Source organism: Anoplopoma fimbria, chromosome 11 (genome assembly GCF_027596085.1).
Source record: "Anoplopoma fimbria isolate UVic2021 breed Golden Eagle Sablefish chromosome 11, Afim_UVic_2022, whole genome shotgun sequence".
NCBI classification, from domain to species: domain Eukaryota; kingdom Metazoa; phylum Chordata; class Actinopteri; order Perciformes; family Anoplopomatidae; genus Anoplopoma; species Anoplopoma fimbria.
This window is the reverse complement of record NC_072459.1, coordinates 12,440,151-12,462,063: the sequence shown is the minus strand read 5'-3', so window position 1 is coordinate 12,462,063 and position 21,913 is coordinate 12,440,151. Positions and strand designations below refer to the sequence as shown.

At 39.2% G+C, this 21,913-nt stretch overlaps 3 protein-coding genes across 3 annotated transcripts; 2 read left to right on the top strand and 1 right to left on the bottom strand.

Annotated features, from left to right (window-relative positions):
• The first annotated feature begins 717 nt into the window (after nt 1-717).
• Nucleotides 718-9,188, top strand: LOC129098469 (medium-chain acyl-CoA ligase ACSF2, mitochondrial-like). Its single transcript, XM_054607481.1, has 16 exons — nt 718-945; nt 3,625-3,820; nt 4,275-4,403; nt 4,611-4,664; nt 5,281-5,399; nt 5,540-5,702; nt 5,809-5,904; nt 5,985-6,136; nt 6,220-6,311; nt 6,422-6,498; nt 6,596-6,703; nt 6,786-6,937; nt 7,041-7,182; nt 8,007-8,117; nt 8,202-8,270; nt 8,357-9,188. Exons 1-16 carry the CDS (start codon nt 839-841, stop codon nt 8,405-8,407), a joined length of 1,818 nt encoding a protein of 605 aa, XP_054463456.1. The 5' UTR covers nt 718-838; the 3' UTR covers nt 8,408-9,188.
• A 1,393-nt stretch (nt 9,189-10,581) lies between these two features.
• Nucleotides 10,582-18,751, bottom strand: ndel1b (nudE neurodevelopment protein 1-like 1b). Its single transcript, XM_054607522.1, has 9 exons — nt 18,615-18,751; nt 16,249-16,345; nt 14,275-14,428; nt 13,422-13,570; nt 13,144-13,280; nt 12,881-13,048; nt 12,698-12,789; nt 12,412-12,557; nt 10,582-12,277 (listed from the first exon to the last, which is right to left on the bottom strand). The coding sequence occupies exons 2-9, from the start codon at nt 16,332-16,334 to the stop codon at nt 12,187-12,189; spliced, it is 1,023 nt and encodes a 340-aa protein (XP_054463497.1). The 5' UTR covers nt 16,335-16,345; nt 18,615-18,751; the 3' UTR covers nt 10,582-12,186.
• A 1,426-nt stretch (nt 18,752-20,177) lies between these two features.
• On the top strand, nt 20,178-20,813 carry LOC129099168 (RING finger protein 222). Its single transcript, XM_054608349.1, has one exon. The coding sequence runs from the start codon at nt 20,178-20,180 to the stop codon at nt 20,811-20,813; it is 636 nt and encodes a 211-aa protein (XP_054464324.1).
• Nucleotides 20,814-21,913: the final 1,100 nt, after the last annotated feature.

Below are 21,913 nucleotides of genomic sequence, written 5' to 3'. Positions count from 1 at the left end.
TTTCCATGTTTAGAGCCAATCGAAATGTTTCTAATCTCGTACTCTGCACCTTTAATTTAGTTTGAGTGAAAAAACGATAATTATGATAAGGGGTGTTCTTTTCCCTGTTAATGTACAAGAAAAAGTAACCCATGGCCTGTAGGTGGCACTGCAAGCTCAATCATGTGAAGCTTTCCAGACTAACATTTTGTTCACTATGTTAATATTTGCAAATCATATAATGTTTTATTTTTATGAAAACATTAAAACCAGTTTGACTTAAGTACCATATGGGGTGGTAAAACAGAAATGACATTGTAAACAGAATTACAACTCATTCAAGCAGGTTCAAACTGTAGTTTTTATTAAAATATACAACAAACATATTTGTTCCATTGAAAAAAGAAGATTTATTAACTTCATCAATATGCTTCTATAGAGCAAGTGTAATTCCAGCCTCTATCCCTCCTGATGGCTCATGTTGGTTAGCAGCTCCTTGTCTTTTGCTTTTTTATTTGCAGGCATTATAAATATTTAGTTGGTCACATCATTAATGTGGCAGAATGGATGGTGTCTCACTTTATATGAACTTTCTATTCATAGGTCCTTGGTAGACTCTGTTGTTTAATTATTTACATTGTGTTTTTTTCTTTACATTTAATGCTGAAATGGGCTTGAAGTCACCAATGGGCTCTCAGCCAACAAGGTTGACGGAAGTTAAAGATTTACATACACACACAGTGATACAACCCAACTTGTGTAGTGACAGGCAAGTAAGACGGGGCTTGTCAAGACCTAGTATTTTTTTTACTAAACAGTATTTAGCTCCAGTTGAAACGGATCGTGCAATTCTAGACAAATGTCCGCACTGCTAAGGTCCTGTGCTCACAGTCTCAGATATGTGGAAGGACACAAACACAGCAAGTCGTGGAAAATATGCAGCACAAGTTTTCTCCAGTGGAGTCGGTAAGTTTATGCTCATGCTCATGCAGCAGTCACATTGCAACATGGTGTCTCTCCAAAAAAAAGTTTATACTTAAGTGTTCCATTAATGATGCATTGCAAATAGCCATGATCGCACCTGATCATTGAGCGGTCATAGTGACCCAGCAGGCTGAAGCTTTTTTAATTCATGATTAAACAAAAAAATTAAAATAATAAAAAGAAACCATGATCTTGCGTAATCAAAGAAGGGATTACTGATATTCCAGTAAAGAATATACATACAATAAAATGTATTCATTTTTTCTTGGGCCACGTCAAGAGTGACTGAGTCCTATTTGATTGGTCCGATTGCATTCTTACTTAAACATGGCTTCACCAAACTTCTCGACCTTTTCATGGTCCAAAGTAAACAGATATTTTAGTTTCTGCTCCCCTCCCCCTCTCGACAGTTGCATGGCTCGCTTTAGCTGCAGTGTCAACTTCTACACTTGCAAGCATTTAAACTGTGCTTCCCGCAATCTAACTTTTGTGCACACATTTCTTTTTTTTTTCTACTTTTGTGATGGCATTCAGCTGGGATCCTGCTCCCCAACCGACAATTCATTTTACACCAAAGTCTCCCTCAGGACAAGGTGCACCCGTCAACGCATTTCAACACCTCCCTCCCATTCAAACCACACTAGCTCCCCTTTGTGGTTAGGGTTGTCTACTACAGGGAGATAACGACAATAATCTCAACTATTTAGCAGTGATTAAATCAACGGGTCACAGTAAAGTCTTCAAATCTTACAAATCTTATTCACATCCCTGGAAGCCAAGTATCTTATACCCTGCTCCCTCCGTTAGACCTAACACTATAGTCCTATTTAATGTTCCCTGTGTAGCAAATACATTTTAATCAGTGACTTTATGATTTCTTACAAGCTTGTTTTTGTTTTTAACGTTTTTAACGTTGGACGCCAGAACTGGGAAAGCCATCCTTATTGAATCAACCCAACCAAACTTATTATTTGAGTTTCAGACATCAAAAAAGAAGGCGCTGCTTGTGCCTTTTTTTTTTTAGGGAAAAGAGATATGTGAAAGATCCGACCCATTATAAAGGACACAATCTTGTATCTGGATTTGTTGTTACTAAGGGGGTTAATATATCTAATGCCAGATATCAGGTCATTTAGATGTATTCTTTGATCCGCCTATTACACCAAAATCAACATTGGATCTAAAACTGTAAAAAAAAAAAAACAAGGTATATAATGAGAATACCAGGAAACCATAAAATTTGAAACTGCCCCAGCTTCAAATCAAGTTGATGATCTACCAAATATGTTCAATAAAAAAAATTCAAATGCAATAGATGCCATTGCGCTTCATGGAGGAACTTTCATTCTTAAAGGTCCCTAAAAAGGCTTGGCCGGAAGGCTCAGCGGAAATGGCATAAATCATCCTCCAGTCACACCTTTAACACTATAAAGAGAAATGACATATTTACAGCCTGCACTTGAAATTAATTCCAAAACTAATTTGGTAGGCATGATACAATTCAATCCCATTAATGCAGACACATTAGACACATTCATCTACCTGTTGCCTTGATGTTTTACCCACTAGCTTCCTTAAAACAGTTTTGAGCAGCCTGATGAAAGAACGACATAGTTAAAAACTCTCTCCAATGTGGCATTTTTTACATATGCTTGGAAAACTGCAGTCATTCGGCCGCTTTTAAAGAAGAACATTCTTGATGCTACTGTACTAACAGTTGGCCTATATCAAACGTACCTTTTTTAGGTAAAGACATAGAAGTCATTGTTCACCAACAACTTTTTAGTTGATAATAAAAGTATTTTTTTAACCAACAGTTGCTTCGATAACTTTCTAACAGGTTTTCAGCCCCAACATAACACTGAGACTGGAAAGACATTTGCCTTAACAACAACTCAGCAAAGTCATTGTTGTAGTATTTTAAGTCTTAGTGCCGCTTTTGATACCTTGGACCGTATATTTCTCTTGCAAAGATTCTAGAACGGGTGGAACTCTATGGAAATTCCTATAAGTGGTTCTAATCCTAGCTTTATGAAAGACAGTACTTTGTCTCCATTGGTAACTGTGTGTCCGAGTACATGGCCTTGACCTGCAGGGTTCCACAAGGGTCCATCTTGGGACCTCTCTTGTGTTTCCTTTGGACCAAATTATGCAAACATTATGCAAAGTAACTTATAATAATTATAAAGATGACACGCACATTTACAATCCTCTTATACAACAGGTGACTACGGACCTGTTTAATCTTTGTGTAACGGCATCAAACAAATCAACGACTAGACGAAGCAAAACTTTCTCCACCTAAATAGGGATAACACTGAGATTAATGTCTTTGTAGCACAGAAAAAGAGAGCGAATATAAGCTCTAACCTTAACTCTCTGTCTCTCATAACTAAGAGTCAATTCAGAAATCTTGATGAAAACTAGGTAATACGTCTGCATTACACCAGTAATGCAGACGTATTACATTTTTGTTTTGCTGTGTTTTTATCGTTTAATTTTACTTAATTTAATTGTACTAGTTTACTTTAAACTTTGTATCTCATGTATCACTTGCTGGAACTTTTGCACTTCTTATCTGCGGTTAATTTTTAAGGTTCAAATCATAGATCATGTAGCATATTTGACCCCCGTGCTTTTTCCTAAATCTTTGTATTCCAGATCCCTCCATGTGGACAGTCCTCCTCATACGCCGTCTCTGACCAGCAGCTATGTGCACGGCACCTCCTCCATCTCTCTGCTCCCCCAGACTATAGGCCAGACCCTGGACTCCATAGTTCAGCGCTGGCCTGACCGTGAAGCTGTGGTCTTCCTGCAGGAAGGCATTCGGAAAAACTTTGCAGAGTTTCAGCAAGATGTGTGTCCCCTTCTTTGTGCCTTCATGCATGTATCAACACTTTAATGCTATTCATGTTATACAAATGAGTTTCCTGTTCCAATAACGAGACAATTTTTCGAGCTAATAAGTCAGATCAACATGTCAAATCATTGCTAAATAGCTAGTACCTCTTTTTTATATCTGTGTTAGCTTTTTAGGTTAATAGAATTTTTGCTTGACCTTTTGAAACCTACTGAAATCACGTGTTGCCCTGAGACACAAAATGTGCCTCCTTAGAACTAAGTCTACTTTGTCGTTGAATCTAAAGCAGCACCCATAACATGTAGTTTTACTATTTGAATTGTTTCTCTTTTTTAGGTCATCACGTAGCTTCTATAAATCACAGGAAACCATTTCTATCAAGCGCCAACACATCCACAAAGAACGCTAGTGTAAAGCGACTATATCTTTTTTGTGACATTCATTGCTGCAGGTTGACAAGGCAGCTGCAGGTCTGCTTGCTCTGGGCCTGAAGCGAGGGGACAGACTTGGAGTTTGGGGACCAAACGTTTATGAGTGGATCCTCTTCCAGTTTGCATCAGCCAAAGCTGGAATTATACTGGTCAGTTTGAGAATAATTTATATTGTTAAAATTACATTTGCTGTGTTGCCTTGTGGTTAGACAGCTGCTCTTTGTTACCAAACACTCTGCTGTCAAGAATACATATAATATGTGGACGATACGGTATGTATTTTAAAGCCCTTTGGAAAATGACTGTTGTGGGTCTGTATACATCCACTTAACTTTAAACTGTTTTTACACGTACAGGTGTCATTGAACCCGGCCTATCAGTTGAAGGAAGTGGAGTTTACTCTAAAGCAGGTACGACGAGTTGTGTTACAGGGCATTAGCCTACTTACATAACCACCAGAGGTTGTGTCAGAACCTGGGGCATAATGTGCATAAAGGAATAAAAGAGAACTGAGGTTTTCCTCCCGTACTCAGACAAAAGTTTCTTGAAACTTTCTAGAGTTATATTAATAATACAAAATAATCAACTAATATAACATGATGTGTTATTATGATTTAAGATAAGTATTTTTTGATCTCTTGGTGAAATTCACAAGCTACCCAGAAATATATATTTTTAAAAGCCCCACATTTACCAGCTGCAACATTAAAGTAATCTGCATTTTAAAGCATCAGTAATTATATTTCACTAATATGATATACATTATTTTAGGATGGGCTATACAGCATGAGAACCTTTTGTACTTTAAGTTTATTTAGGTCCCAATACTTTTGTACTTTTACTTAAGTTATAGTTCAAATGCAGAGCTTTTACTTGTAACAAAGTATTTCCACACTGTGGTAATGCTACATTTATAAGATCTGAGTACTTCTACCTCTTACAATTTTCCATTTTCGTATTAATAGTAATCCTAACTCATGACTATGTAAGAACATACATTGAACAGAACTGATTTGTCATATGCAGGTCCAGTGTAAAGCTGTGGTCTGCCCAACCCGCTTCAAAACCCAACATTTTTGTGAGATGCTGCGGGAGCTCTGCCCAGAGATCGACATGAAGCCCGAGGGCATGATCCAAAGCTCCAGGTTTGACAGAACCAATGTCAAATGCCAGATGCATGTTTTTCCTCTATTGTCATTATGGGAGTTTGAGGATGCAAATATTTCACAATCTATAATAATGGTTTTGTAGACGTCATATGAATAATCTGTCTTGGGTCTGCCAGGTTGCCAGACTTGCGTATGGTGATTGTGACGGATAGCAGACAGCCGGGGATGCTCCATGTTGATGATGTGATGCAAGCAGGGGAGAGTCGGCACCACAAACAGCTGATGGATCTGCAGAACAAGCTGTCCTTCGATGACCCCATCAACATCCAGTTCACATCAGTAACCTTCAATATTACATCTTTCACACTGGCGCATGTATTATACAACTTTGACTGACAATATGATGTAACTATGATTCAGATCAATTCATGTTTATTTGTTTCAGGGGACTACAGGGAGTCCAAAGGGAGCCTGTCTTTCCCACCACAATATTGTAAACAATGCCTACTTTGGTGGCCTCCGTATGGGTTACGGATGGAGAGTAAGTCCATATTTTTCTCTTGATTTCCAGAAAACACAGACCGTTAATTTTAAGTAACCTAATTTTAATTTTCTTTTCAGCCTAAGGTGCGAGTGTGTGTTCCCGTACCACTGTACCACTGCTTTGGATCTGTGCTGGCAGGGATGAATATGGCTGTGCATGGTGTCACACTGGTCTTCCCTTCCTCTGGCTACAACAGCCAAGCCAACCTAGAGGCCATTCAGAGTGAAAAGTATGGCACGCTGCTCATCACCCAAATTACTTACAAATATACAACATTATGCACTTAAATTGACTCTTGTGTTTCCACCCAAGGTGTAATTTGGTCTATGGCACTCCCACTATGTTCACCGACATGCTCGTCCAACAGGATTCACACAAGTATGATTTGTCATCAATTGAAGCTGGTAATTACAAACTTTGATGAATACAAACATGATGAATATTTTGTATTGAACTGGGTGTGATGTTTAGCAAGCATTTGAGTCATCCTTGTTTATATGCTTCTGTTTTTAAGGCATCATGGCAGGTTCCCCGTGCCCTCCTGAGATTTTGAAAAAAATGATAACAGACATGAACGTGAAAGAGATAATGGTGAGCGATTACATATCCTAAACCTTTTTTATAAAAATGTTGAATAAAACTCTTGGGGTGTAGCATATAAGAACATGTGTACATTATGTTTTAATAGATAGCTTATGGAACCACTGAGAACAGCCCCCTTACATTTTTGGGATTCCCACAAGACAACGTGGAGCTGAAGACAAATACTGTTGGATGTATCATGAGCCACACTGAGGTATGCCTTATTTTTTTGCAAAAACCTTTACCTACATATCGCCCCAACAACACTGTGAGTTATGCCTGTGTCTTTACTATAGGCTAAAGTGGTGGACCCTAATACTGGGGAGATTGTCCCTCTGGGGGCCTCAGGAGAGCTGATGATCAGAGGCAGCTGTGTGATGCATGGATACTGGAACGATCCTGAAAAGACTAGAGAGGCTATCTCCCAAGACGGCTGGTACAGGACTGGGTAAGATACTACGTCTATACTGAATGTTTGTCTAAAAGAGAAATTACAGAGATCTGTAACTGGAACGGGTTGATGGTAAAGTTATTTTTTTTCTTCTACACAGTGACACGGCCAGTCTGAACAGTTTGGGATACTGCCGAATTGAAGGACGCATAAAGGACCTGATCATCCGAGGAGGGGAGAACATCTACCCTGCTGAGATAGAGCAATTTTTCTTTACGCATCCCAAAGTACAGGAGGTGCAGGTAAGACTCAGCACCAGTAGAGGGCAGCAGAAGTCCGATTCATTGTCTCAAAGCGGTTGACAGCAAAGATACTCCTTGAAGTCATACTTTTTTTCTCTCTGAATGTGTTGCCAATTGTAGGTGTAGACTTCCACAGCTCGGGTAACTTTTGGAGTGTGATGCAATGTGGATAAATGTCTGAATTTATATCAGAGTTTTTCATGTGTATTTCAATATGGGAGTTTTCATCATATATGTAGATGTGGCGATGTGTGGGGTCAGCGGGCCCCCTATCTTTAAGATCAGATAAGACAAGATAAACATTTATTGATCCCCAGAAAGTAAATTCAGGTGTTACAGCAGCACAAAGACAGAAATAAGAACGAAAAAATAGAGAAGTAAAAATATAAAATAAGAGGTTTATACAACTAGTATATAATGATATAATATACATGAATGAATTATAAAGAGCAATTCAAATAAAAATAATTAACTTTTGAAAGGTTAAGAGGTAAACTGTTTGATTAATAGCAGCGAGTATGGTATATAGGTAAACAGGGTACACCAAATTAATATATACTCTCATTAAGTAATAATACTTAGTATTGTCTGTGTAATATAGCAAAATAGAAGTACAATATATGTGGTGGTTAGACTTGATAACAATCCAAGCAGGCGACAGCAAAGATACACCTTGAAGTCTTACTTTTTTTCTCGCTGAATGTGAAGACAATTGTAGTCATTCTTTGTATTGTGCAGTTCATGACAATATTTTCATGTTACACTAATGAGCCTAGGTATTAAATCTACTCTCCGGTTGTTCTATTTCTCTGTCTTTTTCCCAGGTTGTTGGAGTGAAAGATGAGAGGTTGGGTGAGCAGGTGTGTGCCTGCATCAGGCTGCGGGAGGGCCAGACCTCCAGTGCAGAGGAGTTAAGAGCTTTCTGCAAAGGCCAGGTGAGCGTAGGTCATGTGATGAATGAAACGGCTTAAAATACTCAAAACCAGCAAAGCTTTACAGTTTGTGTTTTATTCCGCTAGATTTCTCACTTCAAGATCCCACACTATGTGATCTTTGTAGACAGCTACCCTCTGACAGTCTCTGGAAAGGTACGGTACTTCTGCTCTAACACCAACTGTACCATCACAATGGCTGCAATGATTGACTGTTGATACTACTGTCTGGTTTTTTTTAGGTCAAGAAGAACGTATTGAAGGAGGAAATGGAAAAGAAATTAGGCCTTTAATTTTGTGGAGCCTGATCGACTGTGTTTGAATGCATCAGCTGGGAAAGTCTCTGGAAGTCCGTAACTGATGAGCTGCTGAATTGTCATTACTTGAAATTCTTTTATTTTTACTTCACATCTCACTCCTCATTACTTTGTTGTTTTAATGTTAATATAAAAGTACAGTGATCTTATCTCATCTTTGGGCTTAAAGTTTAGTTATTCACCTTGGAAATAGTAGTTAAAATTATAACACATGCTACAGTCGCACATGGGGTCATAGGCAAATACTCAGAAGAGCTTTAGTTTTCCATATACCCCTACTCGAGAGAGAACCAATACTGACCATGTTTATTAATTATTTTGATGATGATGATTGTGACCAAAATATTATAAATAGCATTTAGCAGCTACTTTATCTCATGTAATTTTTTCACCTATAGCTTGGATTTAGTTCAAATGTGTTCTTATAGTGCCCTGATATCTGCTCTACACCTCGAAGCATTATGAATATCAAAATATGTATTTATCATCAAACTGGAGTCTATAGGCTTTTTAATACAAGGTTGTCATAGGCAGATTTAAAAAATAAAATAAAAATAAAATCATGATGGCACAGACACTTCAAAAAAAGAAATTTAAGGTGGTGCAGTGAAGAAAATATGTTAAGTTAGTACCAAAATGGAATTTATTCATATATATTTGTAAGAATTATTTTTATTTTATTAGAATGATATATGTTTATATGTAGGATGCCATAAAAATGTCTTAGTATAGTATACATGTATTATATATGTGTATCTATAAATGTATAAATATACGATGACATTGTATGTCACAATATACCATACTATAACTTTTTTAGACATTTCCATGTCATACTCTTCTATGACATATTTTTGTACACTTCTTTTGGCCATACTATACAATTACTTTAAAAAATATATATATGTTACATTATATACTATCACTATCATTGACACTTTTTTTTTATATTATACGACTTTTTCTGACATTTCTCATGACCTATACTATGACATCTTTTCGACATTTACATGGCATACTATACTATGAAGTATTTAATGAACTGTTTTTGTATCATACTATACTATGACGTATTTTATGAACTGTTTTTGTATCATACTATACTATGAAGTATTTTATGAACTGTTTTTAACTTTTGTCACATACTATATAATGCCTTTTTGTGACTTTTCGACATACTATATTATGATAGTATATAATACTGAGACATTTTTCATGATATACCATAATATGACATTTTTCTTTTAATGGAATACTATACAATGACTAACTTTTTTTTACATAAAATACTATGACTTTTTTTCGACATTCTATACTATGACTTCCTTAGTTTTCGAGTTTTCAGATAATCAGTCTCATCCCAAAGGCAGCTGAGCTCCTCCATAGTTTTCTGGAGGACAGACACAAGGGAAACTACAGACAGGCAAACATTCGAATGTAAAAATGTACACTTGGTAAGTTTAATCACTCTGAATGATGTCTGAATGTCTATTACAGACCATATCCTATAATTACATGAACTTTCAAGAAGTAAATAACAAAGCAAAAGATGCCACTAATTTAAAATATGTCGAATGCTTTCAATATTCAAACACATTGCAGCAGATATTGAGGTAAAATATCCTACCTTGCAGATGTCATCCATTGAGGCCATTTATATACAAATTTGTGACAAAAAAAAAAGATTTACCATCACGCTAAAATGCACTTTTATAGAATGTACAGGTATATTTATAGTTAAAACTGACACTGGAAAGTGTAGTACATACTAATGTAAACTAAATCCTGTTCCACATACTTCGGTACGGTAGGTGGAAGTGCATCTAAAAGTTGGCATTGCAATCTGCCCAGAAATGCTACGAGCAAGAGAAAAGCGACACTGAATAATTGAGAATTGCACAAGGTTCATAAATAAATTACAAAGATATGCAAGATTTGGACAAACCAAGAGAAATTTTTCATATTTCCCACAGACCGTGTGAACACCAGTCCAACACAACCAACCAAGTACTTTTTGCCTTTGCATTGAGTGACTGAGCAAACTCCATCCTCTGTTGAAAGCCACAACATGGGAGTGAAAGCTTTGGAAAATATCCAATAAGTGGACCTTGTGCTGTATCACCTTAATTACAAACTACACAATATATATATAGTTGTCATCTCAATCTTTATTTGCTTAAACAATTTTGATGAACAATTTGATATCATAACACAATGGCTTTAACCATTCATTATCTGAACATGCCATACAGAATCTGAAATAAATAGGACCTTAATGCCGAATGTCAGTATGTACAAATATGGTAGGCAAAATTACCATCATTACAAGCTATATACACTGACTGTAGAACGCACTTTAGTAACAGGCTCATAGAGCACCCAAAATGACATCTCATATTATCAAAGAAAAATAATACTAAAGGCTTCAAATTATGCTTTGAGATGGTGACACAAAGATCTATGAAATTGAGAAATATGTAGGCAAAATGGATTCAGACAAAATTTTGGCATGTAAACAAGTGAATGCATGGCCAATATCAGTTAAAATCAAAGAATCAAGTCAAATTAACATGAAGTTTACACAATAACAAATAATCAGCAAATATGTTGCATGACACAAATTCCACAATGGACCATAGATTCAAACACCAGCCAAAGTTAACATACAGTCTTAAAAATAATCCTTCAGTCATCTTCGTTTTGAGTATCCTTTTGAGAGAGTTTTATAAAGCCAAATTTAGCTACCTATATTGCAAATCAATTGTGTATAATTTACATATCAGAATGAGGTAAATGAGCCTGTCACAATAGTTTATAAAATCTATATATTAAACATTTAAAAAAAGGCAAAACTGTTTCCTCGAAATTTCAATGGATGTCCAAAGAGGAAAACATACGACTGCAGCAAAACCTGTGAGGAGCTTTTTGTTTAAGTGCAGGTTTAACCCAGAGGACAGAACCAGCTGATTTTTCCAACCTTTAACACGGAGACTACTTCCAAATACAGCAAGTAGCCAGTAACAAGAGGAACGACTGCGCTATGGCTACATGGCTTTGAACGATCAACATTCACTTCAGTCATGGATATGGGGTGCAACTATACCTCCCCAACCCCACACTACATATGCACACATGCGAGCAAATAGGAAATATTGCATTTTAAAGCATACTGAGATAAATTAATTAAAATGAACACATCCCTTTTTAAATATAATACATTCTAAATTGATAAGAGTTTAACTGTGCAATATAAGTGAAAATACAGGAGGAAAAGAAGGTAAAAATGAAGCTGTGGCCTGTTGAGGACCTTTTGTCAGGGATGGTAGCCTTCAGGTGAACAATGGAACCAAGGGTATAAAGGTGCCACTTCGGAGTTGACATCTAAAGAGCAACGCATTTGCATTCATACAAGTACAGTACAGTACAGCTATAGGCACATGCATGTATGTGGTAGGAACATATGCACACATGACTGTGCACCTACTCACAGATGCATTTCGCGCTGCAAACTGGTGGCAAGTCCATTGTATCGTCAAGCCTCCATCTCCACACATCACATTCAGAAAAGCACAATCCCAAACAGGGGCGCACACACACACACACACACACACACGCGCACACACACACGCACGCGCACACACACACACACATACACCTAGCACACAATGCAATGGTCTTTCAAGTGTCCTCTCGGTTCCCACATTGTGTGGGGTGAATAGGAGGTTCAGTAGAGGCTTATGTGGTGTGGGACCGCCTCACACACTCAGAGGCAGCATGCCTGGTGGAGACACAACTCTGGATGTCGCCATGGAGGTCAGGGAGCTGGGGTCCAATCCATTAACAGTCCTGCAGTTGCCACATGGACATTTGAAATATTAGCAAACAGACACGCATACAGGGCAGAACAAATGTGCATAAACCAGGTATAAAACACTGAGCTGCTAGGAGAAGAACAAAACTTGCTAAAAAAAAAGACTCACGTTTTGTCAAAGTAAGTGGTATGTAGAGAATGAGAGAACTTTGTGGCATTGCTGTTGATGAGTTTGCCGTTTTCTGTAGAGTAATTTTTTCTTGCTGCCTGGTCTTTGGCAAAGTTCCTACAGGCGGCGATTTTGGACTCCAAAGCCTAGTCAGAAAAAAGAAAGGTTCGATCTGTATTTAGCTTCATCATCTCTTGTGGTGGAGGAAACACTGTTCCTCTGTGCTCTGCAACCTATTCAGATAATGAACGTACTTATGTCTTAAATAAAAGGGAATAATTCCTACCCCAACTTTCCTCAGGAGATCACCAACAATATTAAGAGCCGATATTCTAGCAGAAGGAGTGAGGGATGAGTTGCCACAGCCATTGGTCAATGCTGCAAAAGGACACAAGCTGATATTAGAATACATATCTGCGGATTTCCCATTTCACATGTGCAATAAAGAGGGAGTTGAATTATTCCTGACCTTTTGGGCTGATGAAGGGGTGCTCTATGCTCTTTCCTACGGGTGTGGCTGGGAGGGATAAAGAGGGCTGTACTGCAGAATCTATCTTGTCGATGTCTAAAGTGGGTGAGCTCGGTGCTGACATCCTGTCTGTAGTCCGCTCCCGTACTGCCAGCTCCTGTCTCAGGTCTGCAGAAGAAAGAGTCAAACTTGTGAAATACTCCTCCATTGACCATTTCACAGATGACATATCCTGAATGGGCACAATGGATTCTTGTCTCTACCTCGTGCTTCATCTTTCAGCCGCTGCACAGACACTAGAAGAGACTCCTTCTCGTCCAGCTCACTTTCCAGGAAGGCATTTCTCTCAATGGCCTGGTTTAAACGGCCCTCAAAGTCCTCAAGAGACACAATTGTTGCCCTGCACACAAGTAGAGGTTGAAGGGCACAATTGTTAAAACCTGAATGAACAAGAAAATCTAAGTACAGCTAGAATTCTCATCTCCTCAGCGCTACCCTAAACAATTCACATATTGACAAAATTGCACTGTGGCAGTCTGACCTTTTGGCTCTCTCCAGGTCATCGTTGGCCTGCTCAAGCTCTCGGACGTATTTGTTGAGCTGCTCCTTGATGCTGCGTGTCTGGCCCAAGTCATCCTCTAGCATGGAAATCTGTTTATAACTCTGGGCATACTGATGCTCCAGCTTGTCCTGATAGAGATGGATAGAGTGGAGAAGAGAAAAGAGCTTTGGGAGTGAGTGTGTGCTGAGAAACAAGGACATCAAACAGACCTATTGCTCCAGACAAAAGTACCTTTTATATACTTTACAATCAGCAACATAATCATAAGACCGTTAGTAAAAATGATCTTCAACACATTATCTTTACTTTTAAAAAGAGCCTGTTTACGCTCCAGTTAGCATGTCTGTATCATGGTCCCAAAGCCATAGAGAAAGGAGAGCTTGATTCAGTCTCTCTCTGGTTCATTCACCATGTTTGTTTTCAGCATTAGTTTGTCTATGTGAAAAATCACAATAAGTGTCTGGTGAACAGTGGCTACAGTGATTTCCTGAATGTACAGTACACACAGTCATTTGACGGGGCATGTTCACCAGACGGGAGCACACTGAATAAATCTGACTCCTGTTCAGGCCTGCAGTGATTAAGAACCAGACTTGTCCTTGCAGTTTTCTATTTTCTTCCAATCCAATTAAGTAGTGCTGGAGGATTACCTAAGAGCGTGTCTTATAAACTGTAAACATAAAAATAAGACATCAGACGTTGTCCTCAGGATCCTGCAGAATTCAAATAACCTCTTTAGTGACACCAAATTACGTTATTCGTGTCCTGACCCACGGTTAAAGCAAGCCAAGTCCTCAAATAAACTACAAGTTAATTCACCAGGCCCATTCACCTTGAGGTTGGACACCTCGTTCTTCAGTCTCTCGTTTTCAATTTGGAGATCTCGCAGGCGGTGTTCAGCCTGGCTGAGCTGGGCCTCCAACTCAGCTTCCAGCTCCCGGCTCCCTTCCTGGAACTCCTGCAGCTCCTCCTGGGCATCATAGCAACTGGATGGCACAGACACACAGACAGAGAGAAGGGAAGCATAAACAATCATTGTCATCCACCAGCTACTCTGTCCACTATCCACCATTCAATTCTGTATAGCTGACTGGCTGAATCACTGTACGCAGGAGCTCTAGAAAGCTGACTGGCTTTTGTCCCGTAAGATGAGCCAGGCTCAGGCATGTTCTAGTAGCTTTATCTGCGACGGCCAGAAATAAACCTTCATGAAAAGCACAGTCAGATATCTGTAGATTTTCAACCTTCACCCTGCCTCGGCAAAACAGGAAACGGTGCACGGCTCAGCGCTGTGGGGTTAAGCATTCTAAATATACAGCTCTAAAGAGACAGCTGTACTGTGACAGTAGGTGGTTCAGAAGTAGCTCAGAAAAACAGGAACGGTGTTTTGAGTCCTCAGCTGTGGGACAGGTCAAAGGTCAGAGGTGAAAAGTAAAACGAGAGCACGTAAACAGGATGAGGACATGTACTAAGAACCAGGATGTGTGTGCATGCTGGTAAGGACTGATCCCATGTGGAGTATCTAAAACACACCCTATAACAGATAAGGTAGGCTAGGTCTGAATGCGTAGATCGTTTAAGTAAACATTGCAGCGTGGAATAGGAAGGGAAAATTAACGTGGTGGTAATCTCTGGATTAATGTAATATACATGAACACTAGTTTTTCTGCCTATCAAGGGTGTGCAAACTGATGATGACACCGTGGTTGACACTGTTCTGAGATCAGCTGACATTTGCTGGGATAAAGGCCTCCCAGTGGCTCTACAGAGCACTGGAATCCATGAATCAGTTGTTGTGCCGAGGTCGTTCCACACATACCAACGCCTCAGTTGCTGCTTCATCAGCACGCTGGCTCCCTATAACTTTCCTGATTGACAGTCAGGCTCTCACACTTTTCAAACGAGCAACAGCATTCTGTATGTGTGAGCTACAACATAAATAAATTGCATTTCCTGCTTGGATGCAGGAAATACACGTGCATTTCACACTATTAAATCTTGTAGTTAGAATCGTCAACTGTATGAGGCCAAAGTAGCCTTGTCACAACCAAATGGAAAAGTTTAAAAATACCACCTCAGGGAGATAACTTTTTAAATAGGTAACTAATAAATACCACATGCTCCCACTGTGAAGGGTTTACTGAAAACAGGATCCTGAGAAAAACATATACACAAAAACATGTGTGAGACAAGCCACTACATACTCCGAGTTATTTTTTCCATGGGTTGAAGTTTTCACTCTGTGTACCCACGTCAGGAATTTCTAAGAAAACCACGAGGACTTTAACCCCCTCTGTGCAGGTTTACACTTCCTTTGTGGGAATAATGGGGCCCCGACTCCACAAGTAGAAAAGACAGACAGACTGAGTTCCACAAAGATTACAAAACACTCACAAGCACCACTAATGCCCACGCGAACGTAGACTGTGATCTCCGTTTAAGAATGATGTTGTAATTTCCTCCTAAGCAAACCACAGATGGTCATTTGCCTTATATGGCTAAACATGGATTTCTGTGCAACTTTAAACAGAGAAGTGTGCAATAACTACATATTCAGCATATTCGCATCTGCCTTTTATGTATAAGTCAGCAACTTCAACTTTCTAAACAGAGTTGGCCTCCTGCTGTTTGGAGTTTTGAGTGATTTCTGGGTTTGTTTATATCATTATAGGGTATTGCTGCCATCTGTTATTTGGTTCAACGTTTATTGCAAGACAGAACCCAAAATCAATTATGAAACATGTTCACATAACCACATTTACAAGAATGAGCACTTTTCATATTAGAAGTAAATCCTACTACCTACCTTTTCTTATATTTGAGGGCTTGGGACTTCCAGTAATCAACTTCCTCATCCTTTGACGTAAATTTGGGAATCATCTCTTTTTCCATGTCAGGGCAACCTAAAGGGTTAAAAAGACATATTTATTACCCTCACAGCAGTTTCAATTACCGTGAAAGTACACATGAAATCGATGCAGGGCTAGAAGAACAAGCATTGAGTAGTGAAAAAATAAACGAGTAGGTGACCATAACATGGTACAACACTTTCGCCATTTGTTTCCTTTGGCATGTAGAGTTATGCACAGTGCAACCGGGCAAAAATCAAGATTAGAACATTCCCCTCATTCCTCAATGGAGAAGATAACAGATCTCTCTTTACTCAAAAGTGACAAACAAAGCCAAGGTCGGCCATGTCATGTCATCCTGCCGTTCCTGAGTCATGTCATCCTCAGTTACTCATGAATCACTGACTATATCCTCTGATTAATGAGAAGCTGGGTTTTGATAAACTGACTGAACGGCCATCGTGACAAGCTTAGTAGAAGTGTGCCCCCTTTATTAAATGTCATTACATTTCTAACATTGCAGCTCAACCCAACATTACTAATTCATTGAAGGCATTCCATGTGAATTAAGTGTGGCTGAATAGATCAAAGCTGTCTGTGGTAGCCCAGCTCTGTGATTTATGTGGACCAACGAGGCACGTTTCAGGAAATGATGGAACACATCTGGAAAGACCCTTGATGCATGTTCTGCGTGGGTTAAATACGGCCCCCATTGCTGTGGCTTCAGGAATATTCATACAACAAACAGAGATTATGAGGATTTCCTGCAGATGGGTCAGACAACAAGAGGACAGGAAACCCCTCCGCTGGACTGAAGGTCAAGCTTACAACTCTCAACAGTTCATGGCGGTTATTATTTTTGACCGGACTAGCCTGTCTTGGGTTTAGGAAGAGGGTGTGTCGTTTTCCTTGCCAAGACGGTCTAGACTCACAAGAACGGAGACCCAGAGGAAGGGCCGCCTGTTCTTTTTCTTTAAAAATTCCTCGGAGATGGCGTCATCGACAAATTACTCCGCTACAGGCAGCTCACGTGTAAGTACACTACTTTTGAAATCACGAAGGAAACTGGAGACCGAAACACCGTGAGGGTATAGAGAGGGAAAGGCCCCGAGTAACAAACCAAAAATATATCTTCTGTTTACGTACAGAAAACAGAATGACCAGCTAATCTAGTAAACATGGCAGATCTCTATTTGTTATGATGCTGAATGGAATCTGGCTGCTTTCTGTTGAAAACTGCAGGTCTTCAAAAAGGCATGAGGGACATTAAACTGTTTCCATGGTGATCAGATCAAAAGGCTATTCAATAACCCACTGAAAAAAATGACAGGGGCTACCAGAGCTATTTCACATATTTAGAAAATATGTGGACAGAGTGTTGCACTACTGGTAACACAATACATCACTTCAAACGAGACGAAAAGGGTTCAGTTACAACACGTAACGGGTCAAGAGCCGAGACTCTGCCAGAACAAATGACAGTTCCCGTTATCTCTCCTTTCAGCATCCTCTGGATCAGTGTCAGTTTGACCCCTGGATTTATTTGCTCGTCGTAACAATACCATGTCAGGCAGCAGGACTTCATAGCCAGCTGGTGGAGATGGTGACACCCCGTTCACTGTGGAGCCATCTGGAAACTACAGACAGTTGTATGTAGAGAACAGAAAGTTTCTTTTTGTCTCCACATCTTCTTTGGTTGCAGATTACCAGGTGCTCACTAAGAGTTAAACTGCTGACACTGATGTAGTCACATTTTTATAATGGGGCCTATGAGAGGGGTGAGTCAAATACCTCTTTGTAGTCCTGTTGGTTTGCTATAATGTGAATAATAATAATCAGAGCTACAGCTTTACAGGGTGTGTCATAGTATTGATCATCAACAAAAAACAAGAAAAGGAGGCTTTACTACAAAAATCACAAGTGTCACGTATCCCAAATAACTATAATATTCAGAAAAAAAAGAAAAAAGAAGCATCCTTCAAAATGAACAGACGGACATGCATCAGTCCAAATGTATCTGACCAGTAGAAGGTTGTCATTTGAGCTTATAAACGCTCCCATCAGCTGTTACTGCGTGGTTAAAGAGACAATGCCAAACAGTGTGCTATGCTTCATGCTCATCAAAGAAAACATACAATTAAAAAACATACACAAAAGGTTAAACTGAATATATGAAGCAATAATCAGACCTCTGGGCATTAAAGCTGAGCCCGAGCTGTTGATTAGACAGCAGCAGCAGCTGATCACGACAGATAGATTACACACACACAGTTCAGACATGACACACATTAAACCGGGTTATTGTGAAGGAGAGATTCGTTACCTGCTCATGTCAAATCGGCGTCCAGCTATCTTCTGTTTCGGGGAGTCGCCTTCCAGACCGGTGTCACATCCAACACACACACACACACACCTCTCTCTCGCCTCGAATGATGTTTAGGAAATTGCCAACGCGTCTCCCGGAACCGACGTATCATCCCGACAGAGACGTACGTTCTGACGTAGTTCACGTCTACGTCAGAACTGGGCAGGGCTGCTATAGAAATACGTCTACTAGAATCAGCAGCGCCTCTTTTTTTTTGTTGTTGTTGACTGTAGACAATGACCACAAGGTGGCGTATGGTTTCCAGAAACCAGCACACAGGGACAGGGAAGAACCGGACAAATCAGGCTTCCATATTATTTTCCCTTTCTATTGTTTATGGACATAATTAGCTGTGATATGTGCCCTTGAATTCCCAATTGCTTTGCACAACTGCATGGTTAGTCTGACAGCGTAATCACGGTCATTGGTGTAATTATTATTATTACTATTATTATTATTCTTTTTTTTTTTTTAATTGAAATTTTAATTGAAATTTTAATTGAAATTTAAAATAATAATAATAATATTATTATTATTTATATATTTTTTTTTCTTTTTTAATTTAATTCTTTAATTTTTTTTAATTTAATTATTTTTTTATTATTAATGTAATTATTATTAGACATTTTTATCCTTTTTGTCTATTTTCTTTCTGTTACAACTGCATACTATCCATAAGCTTACAATATAATCCATTAACCTCATTAGACTGGCCATAGACTACTTGAAAAGGCAAAAATATATATAAATACAGTACCAGTCAAAAGTTTGGACACACCTTCTCATTCAATGGTTTTTCTTTATTTTATTTTTATTTATTTTTTTCTACATTGTAGATTAATATTGAAGACATCCAAACTATGAAGGAACACATATGGAATTATGTGGTAAACAAACACATTTTCAACAAACTGAATATCTTTTATATTTTAGATTCTTCAAAGTAGTTGAATGTGAAGGTGTGTCCAAACTTTTGACTGGTACTGTATAAAAAAAAAACGTTCAACCAACTATATTGAAGTCAGTTAATGAATTACATAAAACGTTACAATTAAATTGAGTCAACTTTGATATCATTTATCTTTAAGAACTTATATTAAGTCGTTATTGTAATGGGATAAAGATAAAAGATAACAATTTATTTGAGCAAATCTAGGGTATAGGCTAATAACTAAATTGTAAATGTAGGTTGAACAGTGATGGCTTTAGGTCAGATGTGCTATAGTTTTGCGAATATTTCAGGAATGTCAGTATAGCATATAGTGCAGAACACACAACATGAACCAGCTTGGCCACATGAACTGACAACAATGCCGCATGGGACCCAATCAGTGTGACCGACAGTCACCGACAGCCACCGACAGTCAGAGGTGGCTGGCCCTGTTTGACAAGGCGCAGCTCTCGCCTCCACCCTCATCCAAAGATAAAGAAAGTCATGCGCTACATTTACACAGTGATCCACTTTTTAAAAAACTCAATCATTTCCCAACACTACTGCTGCAGTGGTTCGTTTTCCCTTCAATGGCATTGCATAGTGAAGATAGCCAGGAGGACGCACCAGAGTGTCCAGTGTGCTATGAGTGTCTGTCGGGCACAGAGAGGACCCTGAGCTGCGGACATGTATTCTGTCACGACTGTCTGGTCAAAACGCTGGTCAGCATCAACAACAATGGAAACATCAGAGACACTATTGTTTGCCCCATCTGCCGACATCTTACATTCATCAAGAAACAACAAGAAGCGCTCGTGGTCGTCACGTCGGACAAGGATCCAGGTGAAGCGCAGACCCTGGAGGTACCTCTCCCTCCAACGCAGAGGCAGCTCCAGAGCGACTCCGGAGACTCTCTACCGGGGGAGGATCACTTACCGGGGGAGGATCGCTGGATCGCTCGCTGCTTCAGGGGAATGTCTGGTCGAATCCGTCGACAGAGGTTGATAAGCCCCAGCCATAACGCATCTCAGATATTCATCATCAGCGCTCAGGGGCGACCCATGGCCGAAGACGATACCATCGGTGTTGTGATGACTGTGGTTCAACCTCGGCGCAGGCGAAGGCGCAGGATTTGCACAACTGCACGATGCCTGTTCATTTTACTGTCAGCATTTACTATACTGGCACTAGTGACTGCAACTTTACCCTGGATTTTGTTGGCATAGCCCAGTGGTTTTGGGTGTGTGGATTATGAGGTGCCATTAGGGAAAGATGAACTTTTATAGACAATGTAATGTCGGTTATCTTCCCTCGATGCAATGAAGTTGTCTTACTGAAAATGTAATCCGATGCATTTCAGTAATTTATCAATACACTGAAAATGTACAATTTTGTTAATATGTTAATACTTTGGTTTGCAACAAGGTTTTAAGATCATTTCCAGGATCAAGGTCATTTCCTTTTTCTGATTTTTAAGGAAAAGTCAAGGAGTTTATAGGCATGCATGTCCTTTATATGCATTGCCAAGCAACCGTCTGAAGTAAAGTAAAGGGTAAAGCCTTGACAGCTAAGTCTTTTGTCTTGCATTCCTGTCTGTGACATGTTCTACCTGTTTTATGAGAAGCCTTAAAGGTGGAAATAGTAACAATTTCAAAGCACATCCAAACGTTTTTTAAATCCATGAAGAGTGGACATTTTGAAATAATAATTTCGACAAAATAGGGGTTGGCTGAAATAAATGCTATAAAAAACATATAACCCTGCTTGTTGAAGCAGCTCAAGTCATTGTTGTGTTACCCTGTTGTTGGACACACTGTTTCCAAGCAGCAGAAACAAATGTATACTTCAGAGCTAACATCTATCCCACCTCCATGATTATTTTTGAGTTTCTGCATATGTCCTCAAAATAAAAAAAAAGGGGGTTACATTTTTTGCAGCAAACTTGGTTTATTGAGGGAGCAAAGTGTTATAATAAAGACCTTTGACAACAGTCAGAGTATCATGTTGACAGACTTCCTCTACTCCTTACATTTGAGGGAACAATGTCACCCCTGGTCCTATGCAGCATTCGAGTGGCTCTCCTTGTAGTGTGTATAAAGACAGTGTAAACAGAGCCACCTTTAAAACTTTCAGTAAGAAATAATTGATGCGCCCATGGCAGTCTGAAGGCGTTAGACGAGCAGGCAGGGATGATCTGCGCCTGGCTGTAAGGAGATACACTGCTGGACTGTGGCATTAGATTACCGCATGTTAAACTAATTAAACTAAATTTCTTGGAAAAAGTCTAATGTTAAATGTTCATGACCAAATAGTTCACAATCCATGA